This window comes from Zonotrichia albicollis, chromosome Z (genome assembly GCF_047830755.1).
Source record: "Zonotrichia albicollis isolate bZonAlb1 chromosome Z, bZonAlb1.hap1, whole genome shotgun sequence".
In the NCBI taxonomy this organism is placed as follows: domain Eukaryota; kingdom Metazoa; phylum Chordata; class Aves; order Passeriformes; family Passerellidae; genus Zonotrichia; species Zonotrichia albicollis.
The window spans coordinates 76,742,564-76,770,028 of record NC_133860.1 but is presented as its reverse complement, the minus strand read 5'-3'; the positions used below and the strand labels follow the sequence as shown (position 1 = coordinate 76,770,028).

Sequence of the window (27,465 nt, the reverse complement as noted above, 5' to 3'; positions counted from 1 at the left end):
TGGGAGAGGATCTCATTAATGCACACAAATATTTCCAAGGTGAGTGCCAAGAGAGTGGTCCAGACTCTTCAGTGCTACCCAGCAACAGGATGAGGAGCACTGCCCATAAACTAAAACCCAAGAAGTTCCACCTCAACATGAGGAAAAACACTGAGGGTGGCAGAGCACTGGAACAGCTTCCCACGGACGTCGTGGACTCTCCGCCTTTGGAGACATCCTAAACCCACCTGAATGTGTTCCCCTGTCACCCGCTCCAGGTGACTCTGCCTTGGCAGGGGGGTTGCACAGGGTGATCTTAACCAGACCGATGCTGTGATCCAGCTTCCCACACGCACCGGCCGCTCCCACACCTCCTCCGCTCTCCCACATCCCTAGGGGGTCCTGCCCCTGCCCCCGGCATCTTCCCACAGCGCCAGCCGGACTCCCCGCGGGTCCGTCCCGCTCTCCGCGGGTGTGCGCTGCCTCCAGCCCCCAGCGACCCCACCGTCCTCCACATGGCCCCCTCCCGGCTCCCCCCGGCCCACAGCCACCCCACAGACTCACCGCGGCCGCTTCGTCCCTGCTGTCGCCGCCGCCGTGCCCCGTTCCGCCGGCAATGGCCGCTACGGACCGCCCCTTCCGGCCGCCATTTCGCCCTCACCCGTCATGGAGGCGCCACCTTGCCCTCGCCCGACATGGCGGGGCTGCGGCGGCAGCAGACGCCGGCGCCCTCACCCGCACCAAAGATGGCGGCGCGGGCGGAGCCGCCCCCGCTCACACGCGGCCCCGTGGAGCGGCCGCCTCCCTGCCCGCCCCGGGATGGAGCCGTGTCCCGGCCGGAGCGGGCGGGACGGGCATGGGAGCTGCTTGATGCGTTAAACGTTCTCTGCCTGCCATAATGTGGAGAGCTTTAATGTGGAGAGCTTTATTAATAGTTGGTTAGCTGAGAAAGGCCATGCTGACATATTGCCACTGGTCAAGCTGAGAAATCAGCAGTCAGCAAGCTGAAAGGAGATGTCAGCAGCTTGCAATCAGTGGCCTTGCTGCAACATGGAGAAAGGGAGTAGAGATTAGTCCTGAATATCTCCTAAGAATATGTAGAAAGTATCAAAAGTAGGACCATAGGAATGTAAAAGTAATGTGGAGAGCTTTAATGTGGAGAGCTTTATTAATAGTTGGTTAGCTGAGAAAGGCCATGCTGACATATTGCCACTGGTCAAGCTGAGAAATCAGCAGTCAGCAAGCTGAAAGGAGATGTCAGCAGCTTGCAATCAGTGGCCTTGCTGCAACATGGAGAAAGGGAGTAGAGATTAGTCCTGAATATCTCCTAAGAATATGTAGAAAGTATCAAAAGTAGGACCATAGGAATGTAAAAGTAGGTGTAACTGCTGATATGTAACTAACCAATCCTGAGCTCAACTTTTGCAATATGCATGAAGTTAATTACGAACTGTATTTAACCCGCTGTGCTGATCAATAAAATTGGGCCTGTGATGATCAACCTGATGTCCTGGTCTCCTTCCGTCGACACCATGGTGTGGCAGCAGGGTCGCGGCAGTGAATGTCTCCCTGCATTCGGCACTGGAGAGACCACGCTCTTGCTCCCCTCCAACAGCGAGAATGTTCTGCTTTTCTCCGTGTTGTTTGAAGATTTAACTGTGCGAACTGTGCAGAGACAACACAACAGATGAGGGAAAAAATTACAAGAAAAAATCTGAGTGGTAAGGAGAGAAAGAGAGGGATTAATAATACTTGTATTAATACTTGAGATACTTTTGTGAAGAAGGTGGGGGAGCCAAGAAATCCAATGCCAGTGCAGAGGAACTGCAGAGGAAATCTTGCAGAAATTTGCAGTTACTTAAGAGTCAGGAGTGTGACAAACATGGCTGCTTTTTCCTGAACCTCGAAGTCCTTCACTCCCAATTGCTACAAAAAAGAGTTGAGCAGTATTTACAACATTACAGTTGCTTAAGAATTGGAGTGACTGAAACAGATTGTTTCTTGGAAAGGATGTGCACATGTTTTTAGCATAAGCAGAGGGGAGCCTGGTTTTGAGAAACAATCAAAGACCCAGAGATGAACTGAATAAAAAACGTCATGTAAGGAACAGCCTAGAGGAGAGACAATTTTGAGCTTGCGGTGTTGATGTGCTCAGGCTGTGGCCACAATAGGAGACTTGGATGGACTGAATCTCCTGTAAACAAGAAATGCACAGCTTTGTGACCAGGGTTGTGCTGAGCATCACCCATCACCTGTTCCAAACCTCTATTCCAAATTAAAAGGACCTACAAAACCTCAAATACTGCCTTTCCCTCAAGTTGTAGGAGTAGTAGTAGCCACCAAATTTGCTATGAAAGCCCAACACATGGGTGTGAAATGCATCCTCTTTGGTAAGGTGGGAGGTGGAGACACAGCATGGTGAACTATTCACATATTACCCAGATGTGTCTGCAGATGTGCAGGTAAATTGGGAGCTTTGGCACACCCAGGACAGTGCCTAAAGTGATCTTTGATCCAGCAGAACTGTGCTGCTTCCAAGAGGAAAGGCCCTATGGGAGATGGTCTGGGAGCTGATCTCTCTCCCACCTGTTGCTGAACCTGAGGTTGTTGCGAGCAGAAGGCTCTGCCCTGGAGGGCAGAGAGGAATCCTCTGTTTTGAGAGAGGATTTGTGTGCCTGGAGTCTACTGAGGAAATAGCAGAGCACAGATTCATCCCAAAGATGGGAACAGAAGAGCTTTGGCCAATCAGCTCCAGGTGCTGTCAGTGGCAGATGAAGAAAGGGATTGCAAGGTTGCACGCTCAAGGAAAGAGGTTGGACAAATGGGGCCAAGAACACAAAAAGCAGCCAGCCTAAGACAATAAAGTGGAAAAGTGACACATCTTCAGGCAACCAGTGACTGGGCAAAGCAAAATAGTACCCAAAACACTCACAGCAGACTAACTGCCCTAAGAGAGATAACCAGATTCCAAATTCAGTGGAGCAAAGCCCTGTGCATTAATATTTCTGGGGTAAAGGTCTATTTTTGTGTCAGCACACAAATCAGCCTTTCATTTCCTAGGCTGTTAACTGGAACCACAGCAGCTGCTTTGTGATAACGCAGTGCCAGGCACCACAGGACAGCAGGTATGAAACACAGCCCTCGATGTGTCCTGTGGCAGCTGGCACATCTGCTCAGTGCCTTCTAGATCAGATCATAGAGGGGAAGTAAAGGAAGGAGAAGTCTCAGAAAGGAAAAAACGGGAAAAAGTAGAAAATGCATATTAGTGGAACGTACTTCCAAATAAAAGTACCAGACCTGTCATATGTTTGTACAGGTCTTTGACTTCAAAGCAAATGTAACTCTTTTCCTAAAAACAATTATAATAGATAAATAAGATGAAGGGCTTCTACTTCCTAAGCCCCTTAATTTCCTTGTACACTGGCTACAGACAGGGTGATTCTATCTTGTTCTGCTATTTTGATCATTGGTGCTTTGAAGCAAAAATAGAAACACCAGTGTCTTAAAAGACACTCCTTTCTTAATGGCTGATTTGTGCAAGAGGCACTTTCATGTTACCAAAGTGTGATAAGCAATAACAAGATTAATTTTAAAAGCTGACCTTTGTCCTTGCTCAAAATTTTGTCCTTGAGGTTTGTTTTGGTGTCCCGTCCTCTTGGAATGACTTTATCCTTACCTCATTGTAAGGTAAGGATAAAGCACATTTTAGCTAAGGTTGTGCTCTGAAAATAGGATAATTTTTGGTTTTCCTCTCAGGTATTGTGAAGTAGCCTGTGTTGTGGCTGTGGACATGAAATGGAATGAAGGGTGGTGCTGCAGGGTGCTGTGCTAGGTACACATTGGTTAGGGCCAACAGTGGAACTGTATTTGATAAGATCAGGTACTTTACCTAATGATATCCACCCAGTGCAGTGTACATCAAATCACACAGATATGTATCATTCCACAGCATCCTTGATCTAGCCAACAATTGCTGTTGATGTTATTTAGGATATTATAACTCTCTTGACAGACAAGCTGACTAAAGGAAATGAACACACATAAAGCTGTAGCCAATGTAGTTGAATGGAGTTCTTGCTTTTCCATTGAAACAAATTGCACTGCTTTTTTTTTTCTATTACTATTACTATTACTATTACTATTACTATTACTATTACTATTACTATTACTATTACTATTACTATTATAATTGGATAGTTACTCTTACCTAAGTAGCATAGGAGGATACTTACGGCTCACATCTGAGAAGGGAGACGCTGATCATATTTTGCCCTGGTGTAGGAAAGAAATTCCACTGTCACCTGACCAGAAGGGACTTGGGTAGAAATGTTTCAGTTGCTTATATATGCTGCACAAAAATTCTCACTTACTTCTGTTTTGTCGTGTTATTTCCCTAGTTGTCTTCCTCCTGTAGAGAAATACTTGATGCTAAATGGAGAATATTTGTGTGAATTGAAGGAGCTCTCTCTGCTGACACCCAGAACATCCTGGCAGGCAATCTAAAAAAAACAGAATGAAAGATTCCAGTCAGTGAGAAACCCAGGCTGAGAAGTCTCAGCAGAGATTATTAGCGATTGCCTTGCTGCCTCACTGCCCAGCTGCCATAGTGATCAGGAGAAATGAAAAGCCCAGGAAATGGAGCACAGGCTTATTGTCTTCTTCCCTTTCCCTCACTCTCTTTCATTTTTTTTTCTTTCCTGGCACCATACCATCTTAATTTGCTGTCTGTACAGAGGATTCCTGTGTGCAAATGGTCCTGGATATAGTGATATGAAGAGTTTCCTGTAAAGGAGCTTATGTGCACTATCCATACTTAATTGCAGTACGTGCATTTGAATTTTAAAGACAGGCTCTTCAGAATCGCAGTAAGCTTTTTACTGGTGCATTTAGAGACCAGAGAAAGAAAACAAGCTGTGTTTGAAAATATTAATTACTCAGCATTGAAAATTACAGAATTCACAAAATCAGTTATAGAATCTCTAATCTAACCCTCCACCTTTTGCTATTGTAGCCATTGTCATTATAGCAGGTTTTACTTCTAGATCATGGACTAGTCACAGACTTATATCTTGCCTAAGTCTAACCTTAAATCTTGCAAGCAAAAAATTTACCAGAATGAATTAAAAATATTAACTAAGAGTTAAGTACTTGAGTCTCCATGTTACATCCATTATTAGGTGGAATGAAAAAAGGTTAACAAAACCTTTTTTCAGGTTCAGCTAAATGGAATTAAAACCTCTAAAATTTTAAATAAGGCTGGCCCTTATTTAAGAGATTTGAAGCAGTTTTAAAATAGTTATAATTTGATACAATTTTCCTGAGAGTCTTTGTGGACTTAAAACCTTGTACAAGTGGTACTCAGACTTTCCTAGACAGGCTGTTTCTCTTGTGCCAGCGTCTGACCTTTAGTTCCAGAAGTGCTCACCTAAAATTTAAAATTTGCAATGACAGAGAGTAGAGAAACTGCTAAGACTCTGTGCTTCTCACACAGACGCAGAATAGGTTAGTGCAAAGAACTCAGGGACCATACAAAACAACTTTACTACATTTTGCAAGAGAAAGTAAAAGTTATGCAGCAGTCCCTGGGGGATAATTCTTCCGGACTCTCAGTTTAGAAATCTTCTGGTTTGCCTTTTCACCTCATTCTCTTTTTTTAGCAAAAACTACAGCGTTCCAGGCTGTTCTTTTATGTTGCAAGACAGAGCAAGAAACTGAGAGCCAATGTATTTTAACAGATATTTTGAAGAGCTACTAGACTCTGTATCTAAATTAAAATGTTTGTCCCTTTCTTTGAAATACTCTGTGGTCTGCAAGAGTCAGAATGTTGGAGCAAGATGGGAAGGAGGTTGAATCACCAGAGCATATGCCACTAAACTGGCCAAGGTATATCCAGTTTTCTGAGTGTCACCAGGCACTCAGAAAACTGGGTATTTCCTGCAGAAATACTGCAGTATTTCTGCAGTTCCATCATCATTAAACACATTTCTGTGCTGGCTCACTGAGGTGCTCTTTTAGCTATGAACAGCCTTTTCTAATGGTTTGATTGGAGAAGCTGAAGAAGCAGAGAAAAAGGGTGTGTGTGGTGGTGAGGGGGTGCCCAATAGTCTCTAAAGTGAACTGGACTACAGTGAGTATGTTTCTGTCATCTTCAGATGTCTGCAGCTTGGGTGGAAGAGATTACAGGAACAGAATTTAATAATTCATCTGCAAGATGAATTAGCTGCTGTTAAGAGCCTGAAAAGTCTGGTTGTGGTTGTATATGGAAGACTTTATAGATGAAGACTTCAGAAATATATGAAGAAAAGAACCAAAACCAAATGGACAGGCCAGGATGAAAATGAGATTAAAATACTTCAGCCTTTTTAGAGAATACTAATGTACCTAGACAGCCAAGCAAGCATGAATTCATCCCCGCTGGAGCTTTGTTTCCTCTGACTATTGCTGTCTAAAGTCAAACACAGTGGCCCTGACATATAAGCTCATTATGTCTCTAGTAAACAGCAAAGGACTTTGAACGCTCTTTGTCCCCAGTGATCAATATTGAGTCTGAAAGAAAACAAAGAGAAAGCCACCAGCACTCTGTGTATTTGGTTATCCTCAGTATTGTATTTATATTCAAAACAGCCATCAGAAATATCTGCTGCTTCTTACACGAACAGAATGTAAGCAGTAAATATAGGGGTTTTTACCCCTATAAATGATTAGCAGGGGAAAAGCATTATTATCAAAGTTAACCTTTGAAGTGAACAGCAGATACCTACAAGGAGAACATATCCATTGTGCAGCTGACAGTATGGGAATAACCAGGCAATTATCAGGTATCTGTATGTGAAAGAATAGTGCTGTCACTACAGAAGTTCTCAGAGTTTGTGGAAGAGGTATGCCTTTGCAGGTTACTTACATACTGGCACAACAAGTTATGCTAAACACATTATTTATTCCTCCTGCTGGAATGCAGTGGCTTTGGATTTTTTCCTAAGGAGATCAGCCTTACAAAACTTTTTTTCCTGTATCTCTTTTTTTGTTGTTGTTTTTTTTTTTCTTTTCTGTCTTTTCACAGATTCCTCCTTGTCCCTAGTAAGTGTTGCACACACTTCTCAAATTTCATTGCAACTGGCTGAAGGAGGTAAGCCCCAAACATGTGTTTGCTGCTACTTCAGGCAGTGCCTTGCAGAGCAGAGCTGAGCGTGTCCATCCGGCTGAGCAGAACCTTAGGGCGCCCTGAACAGGAAGCTGTTTGTTTGATTTGTTGGCTGAATAATCAGCATAAGCAGCTCAGAATCAACTGGAGTGTGCATACCCTCGTGCCCTTGCCTTCTGGTAAAAGCATGAGGCAGAAGGAGGAAAGCCAAGGAATTGGGAGGGGACAGGGAACACAAGTTGGAGTGAAGATAATTTGACAGTGATGTGCAGGACACAAAAACACAACTCAGAGGACACCAGGCTTCTCAGTTCAGCTCCCCAAGACCATTAATGTCTGCCCTGCCTGCACATTGAGCAAGTATCTGAACACCAGCTGCCTTGTCCTGCCTCTGACACTCATGCTTATGAAAAGCAGGAGCTGTACCTGATCTCAGGCAAAGCAAAAGAAAATATTATTCCCATTGCCCTGCACAAATGCTCAGTTCCATCAGAGCTGTTACAGTGGATGGCAGAGGGGAAAGATGCTTTCACAATGCAAATACTGGGATCTGGATGGTTGGGGTGAACCTTTGCTACCTGGGTAAATTTGCATCCCAACATTGTTTCTGATCGTAGTTTTAAAGTCCTGTCCTGTTATTGTACAGGCTGAATAATTTCATAAGTAACTATTTCTTCTGAGCGTTTGAGGTTGCAGTTAGGTTACTGCAGGAGCAGTTGAGTCATCAAATGTTCATCTCTGCTTTCCAAAGCCCTCCCAGCTTTCCAATCCCATTTGGTGTGGGGAGCAGCAGGGACAAAGTGACCCAACTAAAACATAAGTCACCAGAAGAAAAAGTTTATTTTTCAGCTACATCAGCGTCCCTTGTGCTCGTGCACAGCAGGAGACAGCACCATCATAAGAATGGATGAGGAGTCAAGAATGAGAGGTTTCCACTGTCATTCTGTGCCACTGCCCCAAAATCACTTGAGACTCTTCTCCCTCAGTCTTTTGGGTCTAACAGAACCTGTTTTAAAGAAATAATTGTTTAAGGATGAAAGTGTACCCTGAAAAGCATGCAAGTGAGCAAAGAGGGAGCTGGGAAGACGGAATAGAAATCACAAAAAATTACAACTATCTACATATTTATTTCTAAAAAAAAGGCCTTCTGGCCCATTCTTGTTTTTCTTTTTTTCTTTTTTTTTTTTTTTTTTGATTGCTCCTTGTAATAAATTCTGCTGGCTAAAACATCATCCAAAATGTAATTCTGGGTGCAGTGTGGTGTTTCTGCTGATGCTGCTCAATAGTCACTCTCCCACATGCACACTGAAACAGAAGTTGAAAAAAAAATTTTTTTGTTTTTAAAAATTCTGCAACTCTTATCCTGGGAAGAACACAGTAATGGACATCCTAGGAATGTTTACTCTTTTTTCCACCTCCAGTACTTTCTTTTTTCTCTGCTCTATTCCAGGATCTGCAGTGCTTTCAGTGCATCAACTTTTACAGTCTTGAGAGCATTTAAGTAGAAGGTAGAGTATAAATCACTGTCGTTAAAAACAGAAAAAGAGGCAGAGGTGGTCAGCAAAGAGGGTGTCTTAGGTTGGAAATGGGTGTGTGTATTCTATTCCTATATGTAGAGTTATCTTCTGTTAATTGGACAGTTTTCTTTATCTCTTCCACAACCAATCCTCTCTCTGGGAAATATCTTCTGTTAATGTGCCATTGAGTCTCACTGCATGACTGATAAAATTACATCATCCCATTGTGAGATGCTCTGCCCAGGGGGAGGAGCCAGGCATTCCTACCTGGGTATAATCAGAGATTTGGAAGACCGCAGCCAGCCTTTTACACGGGATTCCCAGAGAAGCAGCTGCCTTTTCCACTGGATTCCCAGAGGAAGACCAGGCCCATCTACACCACCACTGGATCTTCAGAGGAAGACCACATCCTTCTACAGGATCACTGCTTCAACAGAACCATATCTGCCTCTCCAGGAGGATGGCAGCCACCATTTCAATTGGGTTGCTACCAATCCCCTGACCAACAGGGTGTCAGGCTATATCCTGACTCTGTCAGTGTTGTTTTGTATCACTGCATTGTTTATTTTATTCTTTTTTAATTTTCTTCCTAGTAAAGAACTGTTATTGAAAAGACACCTGTCTTTTCAAACCAAGACAGAAGGATTTGGGAAAGCAAATCACCTGAGAAAATATGATTTCTTTATTATTTTGGGAGAGCAACATGCATCTTAGTAAGCTGATGGACTTTCCAGCATGCCTAACCTGTTTCCAGAAAGTCATTACAGAATCAAACTGGTGCTTGAATGTGTTGTTTATTTTGGGCATTACTGTCCCTCTGGCTTTCCCCTCTTCTTCCATGTTGTCTCAGCAATAAAAAGCCCTAGTTGTGGGACAGTTTTGCCAGGAGGAAGAATAAGGATCACAGGCACGTAAAGCTGATTTCCTTTGTTCATCATGCTTATAAGGGGGAATAATAGAAATTGCTATCTTAAAATTAACATATATCATACTAGAAGCTTCTGATTACAGGACTGGACACTAGCAAAATTCTAGCTGTGCTCAACAGAACAAGGTATTTTACTGAAAGGACCTAAGGGATTTTTCTCTTGGTAGTTTTTGTTTGTTTTTTTTTTTTTCCCCTCCCAAGATCCTTCTAAGATATAAGAGAGGTCTGATCCTGAAAACAGTTTAGCCCAGATACATGGACTTGCATTTTCTGGAGCTGCAGGGACAAACCCAAGGAGTTCCTACAATGGCAGACAGTGAACTTTCCCTGAAGCATCTTTCAGGTAACCAGTTAATTAGGTATTATGGTCACAGGGCTGAAGGGTGTGAGTGTATACAAGAGCAGGAAAGTGGGACACCGTGAAAAGCACTGGGGGGCGGGAGAGTGAACCAGTCAGAGGAAATCTTGGGGCAGTTTGATAAAATGTCTGAATCTGAACAGGCTGATATAAACCTTTGTGTAGCTGCTAAGCTTCCCCACTTCAGCCAATACACATGAGAAGACTTTGTTGCAGACTGAGAAAGCTTTTACCTGTCACAGGTGAGACGCACGTAAAGAACCTGCTGGTGACTCTTGACACTTTCTGCTCGAGTTTGCGGACCCCGGTGATCCTCTCCCCTCCCGGGAGTGAGGCGAGGGGTCCGGAGCCTCCAGCATATCCCAGCGGGGGAGGGCAGCGCCCCAGAGGCGCGGGAGCTGGCGTGGACACCTGGCAGAAGCGACATCGGGCAGAGGGGACACCCGGCACAAGTGACATCCACTGAAGGTGACACGAGGCCGTGGTGACACCGGGCAGATGTGACATCCTGGCTGGGAAGGGCCGGGGGAGCTGCGCTGCCCCTGCGGTTGTCCCGCCGCTCCCTGCGGAGCGTTCAGGGACCGCAGAGCAGCAATGAGGAGCTCCGGCTGCGCAGCCGCCACCGCCCCGGGCGTCCCCCTGGGGCTTGGGATTTACTACTGAGCCTGCTTCCAGGGACCGGTCATCTCCCCAGTCTGCGGTGACCCCCTCCGGCCATCTCCCCTTCCCCTTCCTTGAGCATCCCCGTGCTGGCGGAGTCACATGCTTGGTCTTTGATGCCTTTAATCCCACCCTCAGCGCCCGAGAGGGAGGAGAGAAATTCGCGGAAGAGAAGTGAGCCACGCGCCGAGAGCAGGATCCCGGCGGGAGCGGAGCTGCGGGAGGGAGGGAGGCGGGAGCGGCCGTGAGGGGCTGCCCAGCGGATCGGGTAAATCTCCCGCTCGGATCGGGGAAATGGCCCGCTGGGATCGCGCTGTCCCGGGGGAAGGCTTCCCCTTCCCCTGAGGGGGATAAGGGGGCGGGCGGTGCTCCGAGGCTGGGGGAACGGGGAAAGGGGGGCCACGAAGTTATGGCTGATGAGCAGCCACAACTGCTCATCGGGGCTGGGCTTGGCTGCTGTGGCTGCGGCACCCGAGCCGGCAGGGAGGTGGAAACGCTCCAGGGATCGAGGAGATGTTTCTGTGCTTGCTCTGGGGATATGCCTATACATGGTGACGAGCGAGGACGAGTGGCCGGAGCCTGGCCGCGCCTCAAGAAACGGCCCCTCCCTTAGGGGAGGTGAGTGGAACTCTCAAGGGAACGGGGAAAAGCCAGCCAGCTTCTGCCCTGAGCTTGGTGCCACCCGGAGCAGCCCTCGCCCGAAGTAGAAGCGTGGCCAGAATCTCTCTGGTCTAAAATCCGGGCAAAGAGCTGAGGACTGGGCACACTTAAATGCCCTCGGTGTGTGTCTGCAACGAGGGCAGAGAGTGGAGGTGGGATCAGCTTTTCTTACCTAACGCCCTCTCCTCTTTGACCATCCCCACTGAGGTAACTGCCATTAATCCCGGTGCTTTACGGGTCACCTTGTGCTACCTGGCAGCTCTCCCGAAGGGAACGAGGAGCACCTAAGAAACCCAATGGCCGAAGTCGCTGACATTTAGAATTAAAGGCTGCTGAGGAAATCTGCAGTTGTGCTGTGATGCAGCAAAACACGAAACGATGCTGGTGTACACTACAGGTTCCTGGGCTGGCTTCTCCCCTGCAGTCACTGAGAAAATAATTTATGTATAACCATTAGAGCACATCAGGTTCAGCAAGCATTTGCCAGCACAAAAGCAGGAGGAACACCCTCCTGCACATGTGAAATCTGCTGATTTCTTGTCTGTCCAACAAGGGCATTACTAATTGTACCACGGATTATTTTTCAGCTCCTGCATTTACCTCATTCTCTCCCCTTGGAGCTCAAGCAGATCACCAGGATCCCCCAGAACCAGGGCATTCCATTCACCACGCCTTTCCGTGCAGGATAAACACTCTGGTTCTTGTGTTGTGGGGGGAGGTGAGGAAGAGGGTGTATATTCCTCGGGCACAAGTGGTGAATACAGGGAAATCAGTAGTTTAACAATAGTAGACAGTCTCTTCAAAGAGGAATGCTTTTTATAATATGATGAAACACTTCTCTTTCAAACAGAGCTTGAATCAGAATACACTGGCTGTTGTCTTGTACAGTTTTGGATTTTTATTGTTACATAGACCCATCCCAACTGGAAATTTATGGGTTTGTCATCAAAGACCTTTGTTCGCAAATATTCTATTTCCTTATTCCTGTGCTTTATTCTTCACAGTCATAAGCACAGTAAAGCTACAACATCTGCAGTGTTAGCAGCCATCATCACATCCGTTTCCTTTTCTCTCCCTGCATTCTTACACCCACAACTCTTCTGGCACAGGTGAATTTTTAAGAGAATTCATCATTGTGGGAATAACAAAAAGGTGTTATTAATGATTAGATGATGATCAAATGATATTTAATGATAAATAAGTTGCAAATGGTGATTAAGGAAAAATTCAATTATAATTTAACAATGATTTAACAATAATTAATAATTAAGCTGTAATGAAATGGTAATTGAACCGTGTTTTAGTTTCTGATTTCAACAATGATTTAAACCATGATTAGATTCTGCTACTTACTTCTACACCTAAAGCTATAGCTGGATATATAAATGTCATGAACATACATAGGAAGTACTTGTAGAAACTTGTTGGGATTGCTGGGGTCCTACTGACACAGAGAGGGAATTTCAGTGACAGAGTCACCAAGTTGGTAAGGGCCTTAATTTAAAGCTGCTGTGGGAGGGGAACTTCAAGCATTTCAGTTTAAAGCCAGGGCTAGCAAGAGAGGCCCAGAACACAGGGAGGGATCACAAGTCAGCAGGAGGGCATCTGAATGGCAGCACAAAGGAATTCCAACCACTCCAGCCACTGCTCTGCCTTCATCAGAGTCCAACTTACCTGCCTCTGTGCAAAGGCATGGGGAATGAATCCAGGAAGCTGGAGTCACGGGCACACCTGCAGGGCTGGCAGCTCCTTGGCATCATGGCAATGTGCTGGGGTGGCTCCTGAGGCTGCAGTGGTGGAATGGAAGGATACAGAATCTTTAGCAAGGACAGGTGGAGGAGTGAGGAGGGGTCACCCTCTATGCCAGTGTCCAGCTGGAGTGAATGGAGCTCTGCCCAGGGATGGATGAGGAGAAGGGAGGTCAGAGACAGGTGACTTTATTGTGTGGGTTTGCTACAGGCCACTGCACCAGGACGACCAAATGGATGAGTCCCTCTATAGAAAGACAGACAGACTCTTGTGATCACGAGCCCTTTTTCTCTTGGGGCACCTCAACTCCCTGTCACACCTACCAAAATCACAGACAGCTCTCCAAAGTCATTGCCTTAAGTCTCTGTGCTTAGCTATTACCTTGCAGACCTCTTCTCAGGCTGCTCTCCACTCTCAGTTCCATCTGATCTGACTACTGGATAGCAGCAGAGGGAGCACTGCTTTCCCATGGGATTGCCCTGCAGGGAGGCAGCCAGGTGAAATGGGCTCTGTGCATGTTTATGTGACAGAGGAAAATCAATATACATGAGAAACAAGACAGAAGTTGGGGAAATATCTGTAGTGAATATATATTGAGTTCACAGACTCTTTCACTGGTGGCATAGTCTTATCCTCTTATTTCAAACAAAATGGGCAGTGTCATTCACCTGCCACAGCTGTCCTTCACTTAGTGCAGTAGCTTTCAAACTGTGCTTCATGGATCTCTAGGGTTTTATGAACAACCTGTAAAAGTTAACTACAGTCTGATGAGGAAATCCAGCCTATGAGGAAATTTACATTCCAGTTTTAACTCTGCAGTTTCCTGTGTTACCTAATTGGTCACGGTTACACCCTGCATATTTGTGCATTTTTACTGTTCCAATTGTACTTAAATTCCATCTCCTTGGACAGAAGAGGTCTGTACATTCACTGACAGGCCTTGAAGAATGGCAAGTCAAAACAGACAGCAATGCCTTAAATTTCTATCTCATGCACCGCATAATATTTGCAAAGGGCCAAGTCCTCTGTCCCTCTCTAGCCACTTCTCCTACACTTCAAGCTGTCATTAATCTGTTAACTGTGACAGTGTTACATCTTTAGTACACAGATCATAAGAAACAAAAGTTCTAAGGGAGCTGAGAACTTAAGTGCAGCAACCCCTATCTCTGCCTGGCTTATCTGATGATAAGATGACAGATGCCACTCTTCATCTATGAACAACAAAAGAACAATTGCTTTCAGCAGTGCTTGAGGAGGTGAGAGATATATTTGGTACCTGCCAGTAAAATGCAATCACATTTTGCAATCACAATCAAATGCAATCACAAAATGCAATCACAATCAAAAACAACTACTGGTCTCTTACCATTAAGGTTCCTCTGAATGTTTTTTATCAGCTCTTGCTGGGATGGTTGTATTTTGTAGGGAGCCCAGCTCCCAGTTTGGCTTGGAAATGCAACAATCAGATCTGTGGATGCTTGGCTTCTGCTGGACACTGGTGTTGTCAAGGGAGGCCTGACACATTGCAGGAATATTATCTGGCACCTGACCTACTAAAAGCTGTCAGAAAAACAAGAGGAATTGCAGATGAGAAAAGCTGGCCATCTGGCCCAGTAATAGGGATCAGCTCATGGCAGGGACCTCAGGTTTTGGAATTTGAGGATATCTGTACAGTCCCTGTCAGCATGCCCATATGTTACAGGAGATCTCTTTGGCTCCTTGGGAAGCTTCCATTGACTCCCTCAGATTCGAGCAGCACGTTTGTCACAGCACCACAAAGGCCTTGTCTCTGCCAGAGAGGGTTCATCAGCAGGGGAGCTGGCCCTGAGCTGGCAGCTCTTCTGCATGGTGTTAGGCCGGGGTGTAGAAAAGCTGTTCACACAAAGGTTTCAGCTTAGGTGCTACTATAGGATCAAAAGTGTAAGGTACCACTTGTGTGAGCACCATTACTCCCACCACTGCTGTGGCCCAGCTGGAGCTGTGACAGCCCATGACATTTCCATGACATTTTCCAAGAGCCTGCCTTTGTTTCCCTCTTTCATCCCTTTGTAGAGAGGTGACTCTATGGCTCTGACCAAATGACTTCATCCAGCTGTTTTTATGTTAGGAAAGAAATGGCTTTTACCACTGACACTGAGAAGAAGTGTAGATGGGCCAAAAAGAGTAATTTAATAATGTAATTGTACAGGAATAGTTGTCTCTGTCTCCTGGTGCAGGAAGGAGAAGGCAGATGGTTTCTCTTAGATCAGCTATCCAGGAACCTAAAAATTTACAGCTTTGAAACATATAGGAAACTTTGTTCCAGGAAGACCTCTCTGTGGAGAGGAGTTTGGAGCAGACAGAAAGTCAGCTTTCTCTTTTAAAGCACAAGCACAGCAGACAGTGCTCTACACCCCAAAGAATACATTATTTATTTTTCTACTCTCCTCGGTGTGCAAAGAGGTGAGTTTTCCAGAACAGTTTAATTCAGCCAAGTAATTAGGGGACTAATGAAGATATGATATAGATTTGGAATTAGGTGTTTCTGGAAGGAATCTTCATCATGATAATCCAAGAAAAGAAACAAGCCAAACTACAGCTTTATATCACCACAGCTTCTAGTCGTGTTTAAGCAGTGGCTCAGTTCTTCTACACAGGACATGTGTAAATGTGGCCTCCATTGCAAGTATTTATATGGTTGCAAAGTAGTTATTATTCAGGTTTAATAAAGTGGGGGGCTTTTAAGGCACTATAAAATCCAAACCTGATTCTTCCTTTTCTCCTCAGACTTTTTTTTTCTGTCTGAAATGCCACTTGCATGAAAAACAAAGAAGATGTTTTTCCCCCTAGAAAGGGAAAAAAATGAAAATGACAGTACAAAGATCTCCTGAAAGGAGTGTCTCCTCTGAAGTCAGAACCATCCTAATAGCTGGAAAACAGCCTGAGCAGAAACTCTGGATTCAAATCCTACAGATAAGAGAAAGCTTCACCTCTGCAGAAGTAAGAATTTACTAATCCATATTTTGAACTCTGAGGTTCCCAGTGTTACAGACAAAAGGTGTGAAGGAGATCAGCCTCTTCCCTCTCTTCTAGATTTTTCAGCTTGTTTTTCACATTAACTGCAGTATTTGACCTGCTATAGTACATTCCTGACCATTTTTAGCCTCTGTGGTTATTTCACTGCCCAGTGAAAACAGACTTTTCCTCAGCAGACAGAGTGACAAAAAGCCAGTGTGTCTGTCCATGTGAGTGTGAACAGCTCAGGCAGCAGAGGAAGATGTGAAGAGTAGCAGTAGTGTCTGTGTGTGATTACTGTTTTCTTGAGGCTCCCTGAGTTGCAGAGCCAGAACAAGAGCTCTAAGATCTCGAATTCTGTTACTGGTGAAGTCAGGGTTAAGTCATAATGCTTGGAATTATGACAGTGATTGGATGGCTGCATGGGTGGCTTCCAGTCCTGTGTGCTTTTCCAGAGGAAACTGGAAAAGGAGGTACCTCCACAGAGGGTGGTGCTCACCTTCAGTGCCTCACTGACCCTGCCTTGAGCCAGGAGCTGGGACACCAGCAGGTGGAGTCCCTACACCACTTTGCCAGCACTGCCGGGCTTCGGACTCAGTGTGAGTCTGGCTGCAGGGACCTGGGACATGAACAACAAGTTCAAGGGTTGCAGAAGAGCAGGATGTCAAGTGAGATCTTGTTTGATTTCATCTCATGAGGCTGCAGCTCCCCAGCTCTGATGGCCACTAGGGAGGACAGGACAACCATTTTTCCCTCTTCAGTGGAAGATGGTGTGAGGGAAGGAGGTCTTCCGTGGGTGAATGCTATCATCATAGAATCGTAGGATGGTTTGGGTTGAAGGGACCTTACAGAACAGCTAGTTCCAAACTCCCTGCCCGATTCCACTCACTTAATCAGGTTGTTCCAAGAATAATTAATGAAGAAATGCTCAAAGAATTCTTACTAGTGCTTCAATATATATCCCAAGATCTCATTGCCAGCTCATAGGTTTTGTAGCTCAGAGCTTCAGCATAGCTGGAAGATGGAAAGTAATCTTTATTTCCTGAGAACTAAACTACCTTCCAGTCTTCCTTCATCTTCTTTTCCCACTGGGGTCCTCACTTTCAAGTTTGGAGGCTTGCTCAGAGACAGTGATGTTTGTATCAAGAGAAGGCTCGACAGTGTGAGCTGTAGAATATGATTCTGCATATTTGTGTTCTCTTAATGCTTGTGACAGGTTAGCTGGAAGGCCCAGGATTCTGGATGAATAAATGCATTTAAATGCCAGATCTTTGCATGGATTTCAGGTCTTCACATCCTGAATCCTCAGGACTTGGATCTAGCAGCTGAAGTGCAGCCATCACCTTTAAGGCCTTTACAATGTTCACTGATGCAATTCAATGCAGCATTTTTGCAACAGGATTGTGTAACAAGACAGGAAAAGAAAACTATATGGGAAGAAGCTGCAAATTCTCATGCATCAGCATGTAAATTTGTTCTCAATTTAATTACTCTAAATCTTGTCTTGAGCCGTAAGAGTGCACCAACACTTGTGATTGTTTGTGCCACAAAGATGCCACAATCTACGTAAGAATGGTTTGAGATCTCACAGCATGAACTGCCTGTTCACTAACAAATATTTGGAATAACTCTTGTATATTTTGCATTAATCTTGTTAAAAGGCCTTTCATAGATGGTTGTCACATTCCCATATGGCAAGTGGAAAAGGTTCTCCTAATGGTAAAAACCAGCAAATCTGTGACCTCTGTACAGAAAGCAATTCTGAAGTATCCCCAAAGCCAGACCTTGCTCCATGTCCTCCAAGTCTTTTCTTATACAAGATCCATTTTTCTGAGACAGAGGAGAAAAGCCATGATTTTTTCCATCTACCCAACTTTGCTTATGCTGCTTCAAATGACAGTGTAGAAAAGGACAAAGAATAACATTTGATTGAACCACCATTTGATGATCAGAACTTGCTGAAGGCAGAAGGGTAAAAATTGGAGAAACTGCGCTGAACACCCAGTGCACATCCAATCATCTCAGAGAGGGGAACATGAGTACCTCAGTTCTTAGGGAGAGGGAATAGGAAATTAAAGGGAGAATGAGACAACCAATTAAAAGTGAGACTACTGACAAAAGAGAATTCATCTGAACAACCTAACTGCCCTGATTTTGGGTAAGCTTTTGTCAGCCAGGCTGTGAGGTCTTCAGGGCAGCCAGAGAAGCAGATACGGAAAAATCTAACTTTGGTGAAGGTGGATATTTGCTTAAAGTGAATCTGTATACAAAAATTATTACATATTTATGTGAATACTTCAGTTTAAAATTGAAGGCATATACTTCTGAATTGTGTACTTTTAGATAAGGAGTCAATGGCTCAATTGCAACATGTTCATGTTGCTGTGCCCATGTATTTCACAGGGTCTAGTGAGGAGGAGACATCTGAAAGAAACAGGCACACATATTACCCTTAACATACACAGGCTCTTAGTGAAGTAAATTGGTGTCTTTGTTATATGGTTTCACATTTCAGGGAGGAGAGTGTAAAAAACCACATTTGAAAGTGTGTGAGCAGCAGCAGGGAAGTATGTATGTCTCCAAAGAGGTAAAAGTTTTTCTCTCCAATATATGCTAGACTAAGATACAGGAATTCTGGCTTTGCTTCGTGGCTGTGATCTAAACATTGTTATGTCACTGTCACCAGAGAGGGGTACCTAACCTTTAACAGAAAGGGATTTACACACATCCTACATCCACCTTGCCTGTTGTTACATGTTTGAAGCACAGTAACAAACACACAAAGTCCTTTCGAGCTTGATTAGATCAGAGTTCCTATGTGCTAAGAAAGCCTTAGGGGTCCTTTGCTGGAAATTAAGTTTGGCTCATCTGTCCTCAATGTCCCAGGACTATTCTGTGATGCCTCCCCCATAAGGGATTATACAGGGCCTTGTATTTTAGCTTACTCAGAGACTAGTCCCCTGCTTTCTATTTTCTCTGTCCGTTCCTATTTCACTAACCATCCTTTTTTCTTCCTTTCTGGGCTTGGACAACCTGTGCAGGTTTGGCAGCAATGGCCCCAGTGGTATCCTGCAGTCCAGGGAGAAGGATGCATTGGAAGTGAAGGATCGAGGGCATGAGCAGTGCAGGAGTACCCTCCTTCTGCAGCAGTTATGTTCCACCGAGCCTGGCAGCTCTGTGGGAAGTGGTGCCGTCGGTCCAGCCCTTTCATCCATCTCCTCACCCTGACTGTGGTGACTTTTGGTGTGCTGGCACCTTTGATCTGCCACCGGCTCCTGCACTCTTACTTCTACCTGCGGCGCTGGCACCTGAACCCCATGAGCCGGGAGTTCCTGGAGCAGAACCAGCAGGAGGGCCAGGATGCTCTCCGTTATTTTGAGAAGATGCAGATGCCAAACACTTCCGAGGCCTACAGCAGTGACACCTTCCAGCCCTTGCTGCTGATCACCATTATCACTGTGCAGAGGCAGAATGGTTTCCACTATGTCCTGCAAGTGGCCTCCCATTTCCACCGCCTCCTCCAGAAATGTGGGGCGCGTTGCCAGAGCCACCGCATGCTGCTCTGTAACGTGGAGTTGGACCCCAGCAGCCATCAGGATGTCAGGCTGCTGAGCAGCCTCTTTCCTACAGTCAGTCGTGATAGAACTGGAGAGAATCCTGACCCCAGCCTGAACCAGTTCGAGAAGGAGAAGCAGGACTACATCTTCTGCCTGGAGCAGTCACTGTTGATGTACAGCCCAGAGTACATCCTGCTGGTGGAAGATGATGCCGTGCCAGAGGAGGAGATATTTTCTGTCTTGCATCACCTCTTCTCGGCCCGGTTCTCCAAGCCCTACCTCAGAGACGCTCTCTACTTCAAGCTGTACCATCCTGAGAGGCTCCAGCGCTACATCAACCCCGAGCCCATGAGGATCCTGGAGTGGCTGGGCCTGGGCATGTTCCTGGGGCCGGTGCTGAGCTGCGTGTATTGCTGGGCTGCGGGGCGGGCGGGCCCCGGCTGGTGCCTGGTGGCGTTCTTTGCCCTGTACAGCATGGCGCTGTCGGAGCTGGTGGGGCGGCACTACGGGCTGGAGCTGCGCCGCCTGCACCCCGCGCTCTACAACGTGGCACCGGCCAGCGAGTGCTGCACGCCCGCCATGCTCTTCCCCGCTGCCTCTGCCCGCCGGGCCTCGGCATACCTGCGGGGGCTGCACTGCCGCCGGGGCTTCGCCAAGGACACTGCCCTCTACTCGCTGCTGCGGGGCAAGGCCGAGAACGCCTTCGTGGTGGAGCCCAACCTGGTGCGGCACGTGGGGATGTACTCCAGCCTCCGACTGAACAGCGACCCGAAACTGCTGTGAGCCGCTCCTGCCTTGCTGCACAACCTCAACCAGCGCACTCGCCATGGGGCAGAGGGACAGTGTGCAAACTTGGAGTTTGTGCTGCTTGTCAAAAATAACTCTCTCTAAAAGTACAAGTTTTCTTAAAAAATCAGCTTTTGTTCACGGAGACCCTATTTAATACAAACTTGGAACTGATGCATCACCATGCACTACCTGGGAGGGAAGTGGAGGATTCCAGCTTACTCTCCTTAGCCATTCCCAAAGAAGAGCGCTCACACCAACATGCACGGCTTTCCTGCCCACTCTTCCTGGACAGTGGTTACAAAAATCCTCACCTTAGGGCAGCAGAAATGTTGGACAAAGTGAATGTTTCAAATTTAAGCTAATGAGGATGGGAAGGCCTTATTTGCCCGTCCTTACTAAGGTCTCATCTCTGACCTGTCTCTGTTCCAAAGCTGTGGTTTTGAGCAGACCCTTCAAAAGCAGAAGTGGTTTGCAGGAACTTTCCCACAAATTCTGCCTAGATTCTTTGAAGTTTTGAAGTCTCTTTAGCTACTGTCTCCCTATCTGCACCTCCAACACTTCCGCTTCAACCAGAGGCTCTTAAAAACAAAACCTCTGCTACTTCATTAAGGGTCACCTCTGAGAGTAGGGATCAGAAAACAGAATCACAGCCACTGGTGTCACACAGATAGGCCACAAAGGCACATTTTCCATTGATACACAACACACATTGTACACAATGATTGCTCTGTTGGTCGGGATCATCACTCGTTGTACTGGATCCATTAAAAGAGGTCTTGTCAGCCATTGAGTGAACTTAGACATTCAACATGAATTTACCTTGACTGTCCCTCAGCAGAGAGGCAAAGGAAAGATTCAGTCAGGTGCTGTTTTGCAGGATCCTTGTTCATTCTGGAGCTGTAATTCACAGCTCAACTGGAGTGGTTCATTCACTGCTCCTGGCAGAAAGCAAAATACCTGTGGGAAACAGCTGTTCACAAGAGCTGTTCATAAGAGCAAGCAACAACAGCACAGCACATCAAGGGCCACTCTGACAGTGACCATGTTTCCTGGTTGTTGGGCATGTGGGAGAGGTACTTTGCACCAGGGCTGTGGGCACAGTTTAATAGAAAACCTTGCAGATGACAAGAGACTTCATACTGAAAGAAAACAGGCAAAAATTAGGTATATCTGATGAAAAGCCTACTTTGGCTTTAGTTAGCTTTGAATCAAATTCATTTCAAGGTGGCATTTGGTTGAACTATTTTAAAAACCATATTCCTTGCTTTGGAATGAACCAAGAAAATATTTTTTGTTGAATTTAATCAGTGGGGGTTGTTTGGTTTTTTCTTTTTGGTAACGGACGGGCTCTGCTTTGGATTTTCTTGTCCCAGCTCTCTCCCAGGTGATTTATGCCTTAAGCTCTCAACAAGTCTGATTGTAGGTGAGAAATACCTAAAGCTCTTGAGAGATGAAACCAAAGAAAATGACAACCCTCCCTCTGTCAGCATGGTGGGCAACAGTTACACAGCACAAAGGCACAGTGCAGGTTAGCTGAGAAACAGCATCACAGCAGTGCTCTCCAGTAATCAGCTGGATATCTTCAGAAAATCTTTGGAAATTAGAGTGAGTAAAAACTGCCTGTGGGTTCCATGCCATTCCAAAGGCCTGGCCTTTAGGCCTTCTGGCAGAAGACACCAGGAAAATGGCACAGGCAAAACCACATTTTGTTCCCAGCCACTGGAAGCCCTGGAGATGCCAGGGTAGTCACACAGTGGCAGGTGGGCAAATCTCTCCTCTGGCTTCACTGCAGTGGGGTTTGGATGTCAGGATTTGAGTGTCACTGTGTATTTATTCCACCAAGTGCCTGCACATACAACTGTATCTTCAGCTGTGAATGTTTCAGTGCTTGCTCTTCTCTCTTTTATGTCCTTGTACTGTAAAAATCCAGGACAGTGCTCTGTTCTTTCCACTCATATTCATTCTTGCAAAGAAAATCTCACAGCAAGAAATGGGACAGAAAATGGAAATAGGAAGAGGGGAAAGCAAGCAAGCAAGCAAGCAAGAAAGAAGCTGTATCCAGTTAATAAATGTTTTGTTGAGGAAATGATTTATCCATTTGTCTCAAAGTTATTTTCCTGTTTGTCCAGTAGTACTTAATTTGACGTTTCAAAAGTCCAAGAGAGGTCAATAATTTCACTGAGTCTCGTAGCTGGAAATTAAGAACATGAATTTGAGGCATCCCTTCTAAACCAGAAGACAATTTTCATGGTATAAGAGGTGACAGAATTTGACTGCGAGACCACACAATGTGCAGAGGTCTCAGGGCTTGAACTTGCCAGTGTGAGAGTTTCAGATAAACCAGCTGAGAAGAAACTTCTTTGTGCAAGAAGCAGGTTAAGAAATTCTTTATGTCCTTCTGGGACAATTTCCTAAAGTGCACAACTCACCTTCACAACAGAGGTGCTGCTTTGCTGAGCCTCAGGAAGCTGTTCTGAGTTACTCAGGTACTTGCACAGTGCCCAGCCTGCCAATGGGGCATCCCAGGAAAGGCTCCTGCGGCTGCCTTCCAATCTCCCAGAAGTAGATTGAGTCTTGTTTCTCTTTTCTGTGCTGCATGTTTTACTAGAAATTAGAAGTCAGAGAAGTCAGAACAGAGAATGGGAAGCTACTGTGAATTCTTAATTCCTGTTGGATTTTGTTCTGCAGTTCAGGCTAAAAATGCAGTATTCAAACACCCAAAAGCCTTTTCCCTCTCTTTTCTCTGAGGGGAGTGGAGCTGAGCTGCCCCATCTCGGACTACAGAAGTTCAAAGCATGGTATTAGCTCCCGGAAATGTGGCCTTAAGAGCTTGGTTTCCTTCACTTTAAATCAAGCTTAGTGACTATTTTTGAAACAAAGAGTGTGGATTTGCTTGGGTGTTTGTTTGTTCCCAATAATTTGGAGACTTCAAGGCAGCAGCTGCTGCTTGCACAAGAGGAGTCTTTCTTGATGGGCCATCAGCAGGACCCAAGGCTTTACTGTCCAAGACAGTTCAGGGGGAGTTATTAACTTAAGCAAAAACTACGTTCATTTCCAAAGTGTGTCCAACATAAGCATGGTGCAGGCAGAACACAGGGCATAAATTGACAGGTCTCAACTAGATTAGAAACCCAAGTGGATTTTCTACCTCCAGTAGGCATCAATGTCTTAGTGAGAAGGCACTACATTTGAAGAGAGAAAAGCCTTCCTTCCTGTGGTGAGGAGCTGTGAATCAACAGATTGGGTATTTCAGCAGCAATTTGTCTGAATACAGGCTGAAATGTTTGGTAGGGTGTTTTTTTTGGAGATTTTTTTTTTCTTTTTGGTTTTGGTGGTTTTTGATTAGTTGGTTTTTGTTTTTTGGGTTTTTTAAGTTAAATTTATTTACAAGAAATCTTTCCACAAAATAAATAACATTTTACAAAGACCCTATTAACAGTCTCTTCTTTCTGTGTCCCACTGTTTTCCTGATTGGCTGATTCATCTTTCCTTACCATATTTGACAAAGAAAGATACTCCTATGTTCACGCATTGGCACAGATGTTATAATTTTAATCCAACCCCACTCAAAGCAGGTCTTATTAGATCCGGTTTCTCAGACCCTTCTCCAATCAAAGTCAAGGCATTTTAATTTACCTCAGGGACCTGAGGTAAAATCGAGCTCTGAGTGCTGGAATTTAACCTTGGCTTACTTTTCTATAGAGAGGGTACATATTTCACAAAATAAAAAAGGTAATTTTCTGTGACAGACAGTTGTAATTACAAAGGCATTGGCAGTTTCTCTCCCAAAGTCAGAGTTTCATTTTGTGTATTTTCACACCAGCTTTACAGACATCATATCTGAATTCAGCAGATGGCAAGGCCCAACATGTGGCTCTGAATAATCTTCAGTAAAACACAAACTTGCCAAAAATGCATGGAGAATTAGGTCTCCATGGTCTGTGCGTCTTCACTGCATGCCTCCATTCTGGAGTAACTTCATAATCCACTGATAATCTGTCCTGACAGCTTTGGCAGAATCCACCCCATCAGCCAGTTTATCCATGTGCTTACAGGCTAAGGGTCAGCCACATCAGTGTCCCTTCCCATGACTTTGTTCTTCATGGCAAGCTAGGAATGCCATGTTGGTGGCTAGGAAGCTAGGAATGACAGTGATTTTTAAATGTTGATGAGTTACATTTTATTGTTCTGTTTCTAAGCCTCTGGGCAGCTGTGTCTACTTTATCTTCGAATTTCTGCCTCAGTGTCCAGTGTTCCTAGACAGAAACCACATCTACAAATGGTCCTTTCAGCAAGCTCATCCAGTTCAAACATCTGCTGTGGTTTGCAAACAATGCAAATATTAACATGCATTAAAAGCACCTAATTGTGCTTTTTTGGGGCACAATGTGCTGCTCAGATAAACAGGTAATAAACAGTTAAATGTCTCCCTTTATAGAACCCAGGTGTTTGCCTTCTTGCTTTATTTAAAAACAAAATGTCAACAGAAAGGCACAGAAACCAGTGTCATTACAGCATTTACCTTCATGTCCTGTTACAGCTTTTTCTCACAGCCCAGGAAAGTTGCTGCAGGCAGCTCAGTTTAAAGTTGTATCCTTGCTTGCTATACTCACTATTTAAATTAGTGCAAAGATCTGTGTTTTGATAACAGGAGTGTTGTGTGCTTGCCTTTTTTTCATTCCAGGTCATGATGCTTGTTGCAGCCCAGCTTGAAGTTGCACAGAATGCAGAACAAAATAAACCCTTCCTTGTGCAATCTCCTTGGTAGTTTGGGTCTGTTCTGCCCAATGCCCCCAAGCCCACCTGATGTACTTGTCTGCAAACTCTGCTGTGGAGCCAAAAATACAGGGTCATTTCTCCCAGTGGGGTTAACCAGCCAGGCTCTTCATACTGGGGGTGAGGGCTGTAGGTGACTGGGGAAAACAAACCACTTAATAAACAATACCTCTGATTAGATAGGGATGAACAAGCTGGACTTTGAGATGGTTAAGCAAGACTGCAGAGTACAGAAAACAGGAAACATCCAGCACAGTGTGGAGAGGTGGGTAGGAGGCAGACTCCACTCTGCTTGAGCCTGCTCAGATTAGACTTTAACCCCATCACGCAGGCAGCAGCCTCACAGGGCAACAGAGCCAGGTGTTTTTCATGTGGATGCATATTATTCTTGGACATCTTTCCAACTGCCAGTGTTTTTTTCCATTACATTTCCATCCATTTTACAGGTTTGACCACATCCAAAAGTACTATTTAATTTACTTAAGCGCAGAGAGAAGCTGTATATTTGCAATTTTTCTTGCGGTGACCATATAATCTCTGAAGTTGCTTCATCCATTTGTTTTTCATCATTATTTCTGAGGTGTACTACAATTTATCTCTCTCATTTGAGGTCATTTGAGTAGTTAAACGCAAAACATTATCAGAATTACACTGCTAGAAACACAGTAAAATTCACAATCTGGAAAATCATAAGCAATTACAGTATTTTTATCTGTCTTTAAAACACGCTTTCTGTTGATTTTACTACATTTTATCCATCAGAACTTCACCTAAAATTTAAGTGCACAACTGTTAGATCCTTTGACAGCAAGGCTGGATATAAGAAGGACAGCAATTAAATTGTCAAATTCCAAAATGTAATGCCCACAAATTAATACATAAGTAATAACCCATGCCACATGTGAATAGAGTTTTCAATGGTCCTTAATATTTTTAAATGCATACTTCTATCAACTTCTATATGGGAATTCCGGATGAGAAGTTACCAGCAAAGTCTCCAAGACATTCAAATAGAAAATTCACTTATGTTGTAAGGCATTTCTTGTGTTTTACCCTAAGCAATCTCTTTTATAGCTAACTACTGCTTTCTATTTCTATGCTATAAAAGGCACAACAATGAACATTTAAGCTTTGTAACCAGTTGTGCATCTTGTTTACAGTGATGTTTCAAACGCAGCTATAGAGCTTTTTATATTGCAAGACTGTTTCCATCAACTCTTTCATGAACACATAAAAAAGCCATATGTGCAGAACTGCCCCCTGTATTTAGTTAGATATGTATTTAAGCAATCAATTCTCAGACATCCAAAACTGAAAACCAGCTAGTATTCCTTTCTCTAATAAATCATTATACTCTTCACTAAAAAAGTGTACCAGCAATCACTGTAATAGTCTGCATGACCATTTTTAAAAATACAAAAACGGAGAGTGGTTGTTCTTTACTGCAACTGACCTCCCTTCTTGTTCACCCTATCCTTATCCTTGACTGGGATCTTTGTCCTATGTCCTCCTTCCCATGCCAGAGGCTGAGGGAGATGAGGAACCCCAGGGCTGAAGAGGAGAGATGGTTCTGCCTCTGAAACTGAACTCCCACTGGGATCTCAGCCTTCCTGGCCACTGGAAAGGTGTGAGAGTTGCCAGGTCTGCGATCAAACACTACCTCCATGAGACAGAATTACAGCTTGGATAATACACCAATTTTGGCATGGAATAGTTAGTGCAGGTAGTGATTTGGTACTTCTTCTGGGCCAGGTTAGTTGTTTGGTAAATGCAAGTGCACTGCATACCACTCATGATGCAAGATTTTCCCCCTTATTATTATTTAAGAAACCACACTACTATAACCTCATTTTTAAGGGGCACAGTTATCGCCAAAATATGATTAGGTGTGATGGAAGTATGTACTTTTTTCCAGTGTAATTTTAATATCACTGTTATTTCTGCACAGTGTGGTCAGTGTGATGGGTCTGCAACCTTATAGCGACATCATCTACTATGATTCTTCATTCCATTTTCTGATCTGAAAGGGCTCTCGTTCCTAAATTAAGTGAAAAAAATAGGTGTCTTGTATATTCACCTTTTTTTCCCTGTGTCCTCAAAATCTCTGTGAGGACCTGTAATCCTGTGCTTGGAGAGCTGGATTGAATGGTTAGAAGGCCTGGAAAGGCACACACCAGCAATTATCTATCTGGAAATATATTTATATACTTCTGAAGAGTTAAGAATGCAAGGTGGGCTGCAGGGGATTATTTAAACTGTATCTAAATGTGTGACACTGTTTTTTTTCAACAAAACTCCCAGAGATTTTCTCTAATAGCCTGTGAGGCTATATCACAGATGACATTGAGAATAAAACT

General features: G+C 44.6%; 2 protein-coding genes across 15 annotated transcripts in view; one reads left to right on the top strand and one right to left on the bottom strand.

The window, feature by feature from the left end:
• Positions 1-22,900, bottom strand: part of RNF20 (ring finger protein 20) — a 40,764-nt gene extending 17,864 nt beyond the window's left edge. For 2 of the 7 annotated variants that reach the window (XM_074533344.1, XM_074533349.1), the window contains exon 1: positions 544-1,401. The gene's annotated coding sequence lies outside the window, so the exon portion shown is untranslated. Of the gene's footprint in view, positions 1-543; positions 1,402-1,481; positions 1,645-4,211; positions 4,252-4,349; positions 4,576-10,156; positions 10,311-12,917; positions 13,031-21,151; positions 21,271-22,761 lie in introns of those variants that run through there. The other 5 variants (XM_074533348.1, XM_074533347.1, XM_074533346.1 and 2 more) reach the window with 5 other exon arrangements.
• On the top strand, positions 10,565-21,152 carry PGAP4 (post-GPI attachment to proteins GalNAc transferase 4). Of its 8 annotated transcripts, none has more exons than XM_074533357.1 (4): positions 10,565-10,851; positions 12,248-12,352; positions 15,759-15,971; positions 19,028-21,152. In XM_074533357.1, the coding sequence occupies exon 4, from the start codon at positions 19,139-19,141 to the stop codon at positions 20,324-20,326; it is 1,188 nt and encodes a 395-aa protein (XP_074389458.1). In that variant the 5' UTR covers positions 10,565-10,851; positions 12,248-12,352; positions 15,759-15,971; positions 19,028-19,138; the 3' UTR covers positions 20,327-21,152. The 8 variants fall into 8 exon arrangements, with proteins under 8 accessions (XP_074389458.1, XP_074389457.1, XP_074389459.1 ...); XM_074533356.1 differs by having other exon boundaries at positions 11,831-12,352; XM_074533358.1 differs by lacking the exon at positions 12,248-12,352.
• Positions 22,901-27,465: the final 4,565 nt, after the last annotated feature.

Excerpts from the sequence above, each read along its gene's own strand:
- PGAP4 (XM_074533360.1), top strand. The coding sequence starts at position 19,139 with ATGTTCCACCGAGCCTGGCAGCTCTGTGGGAAGTGGTGCCGTCGGTCC.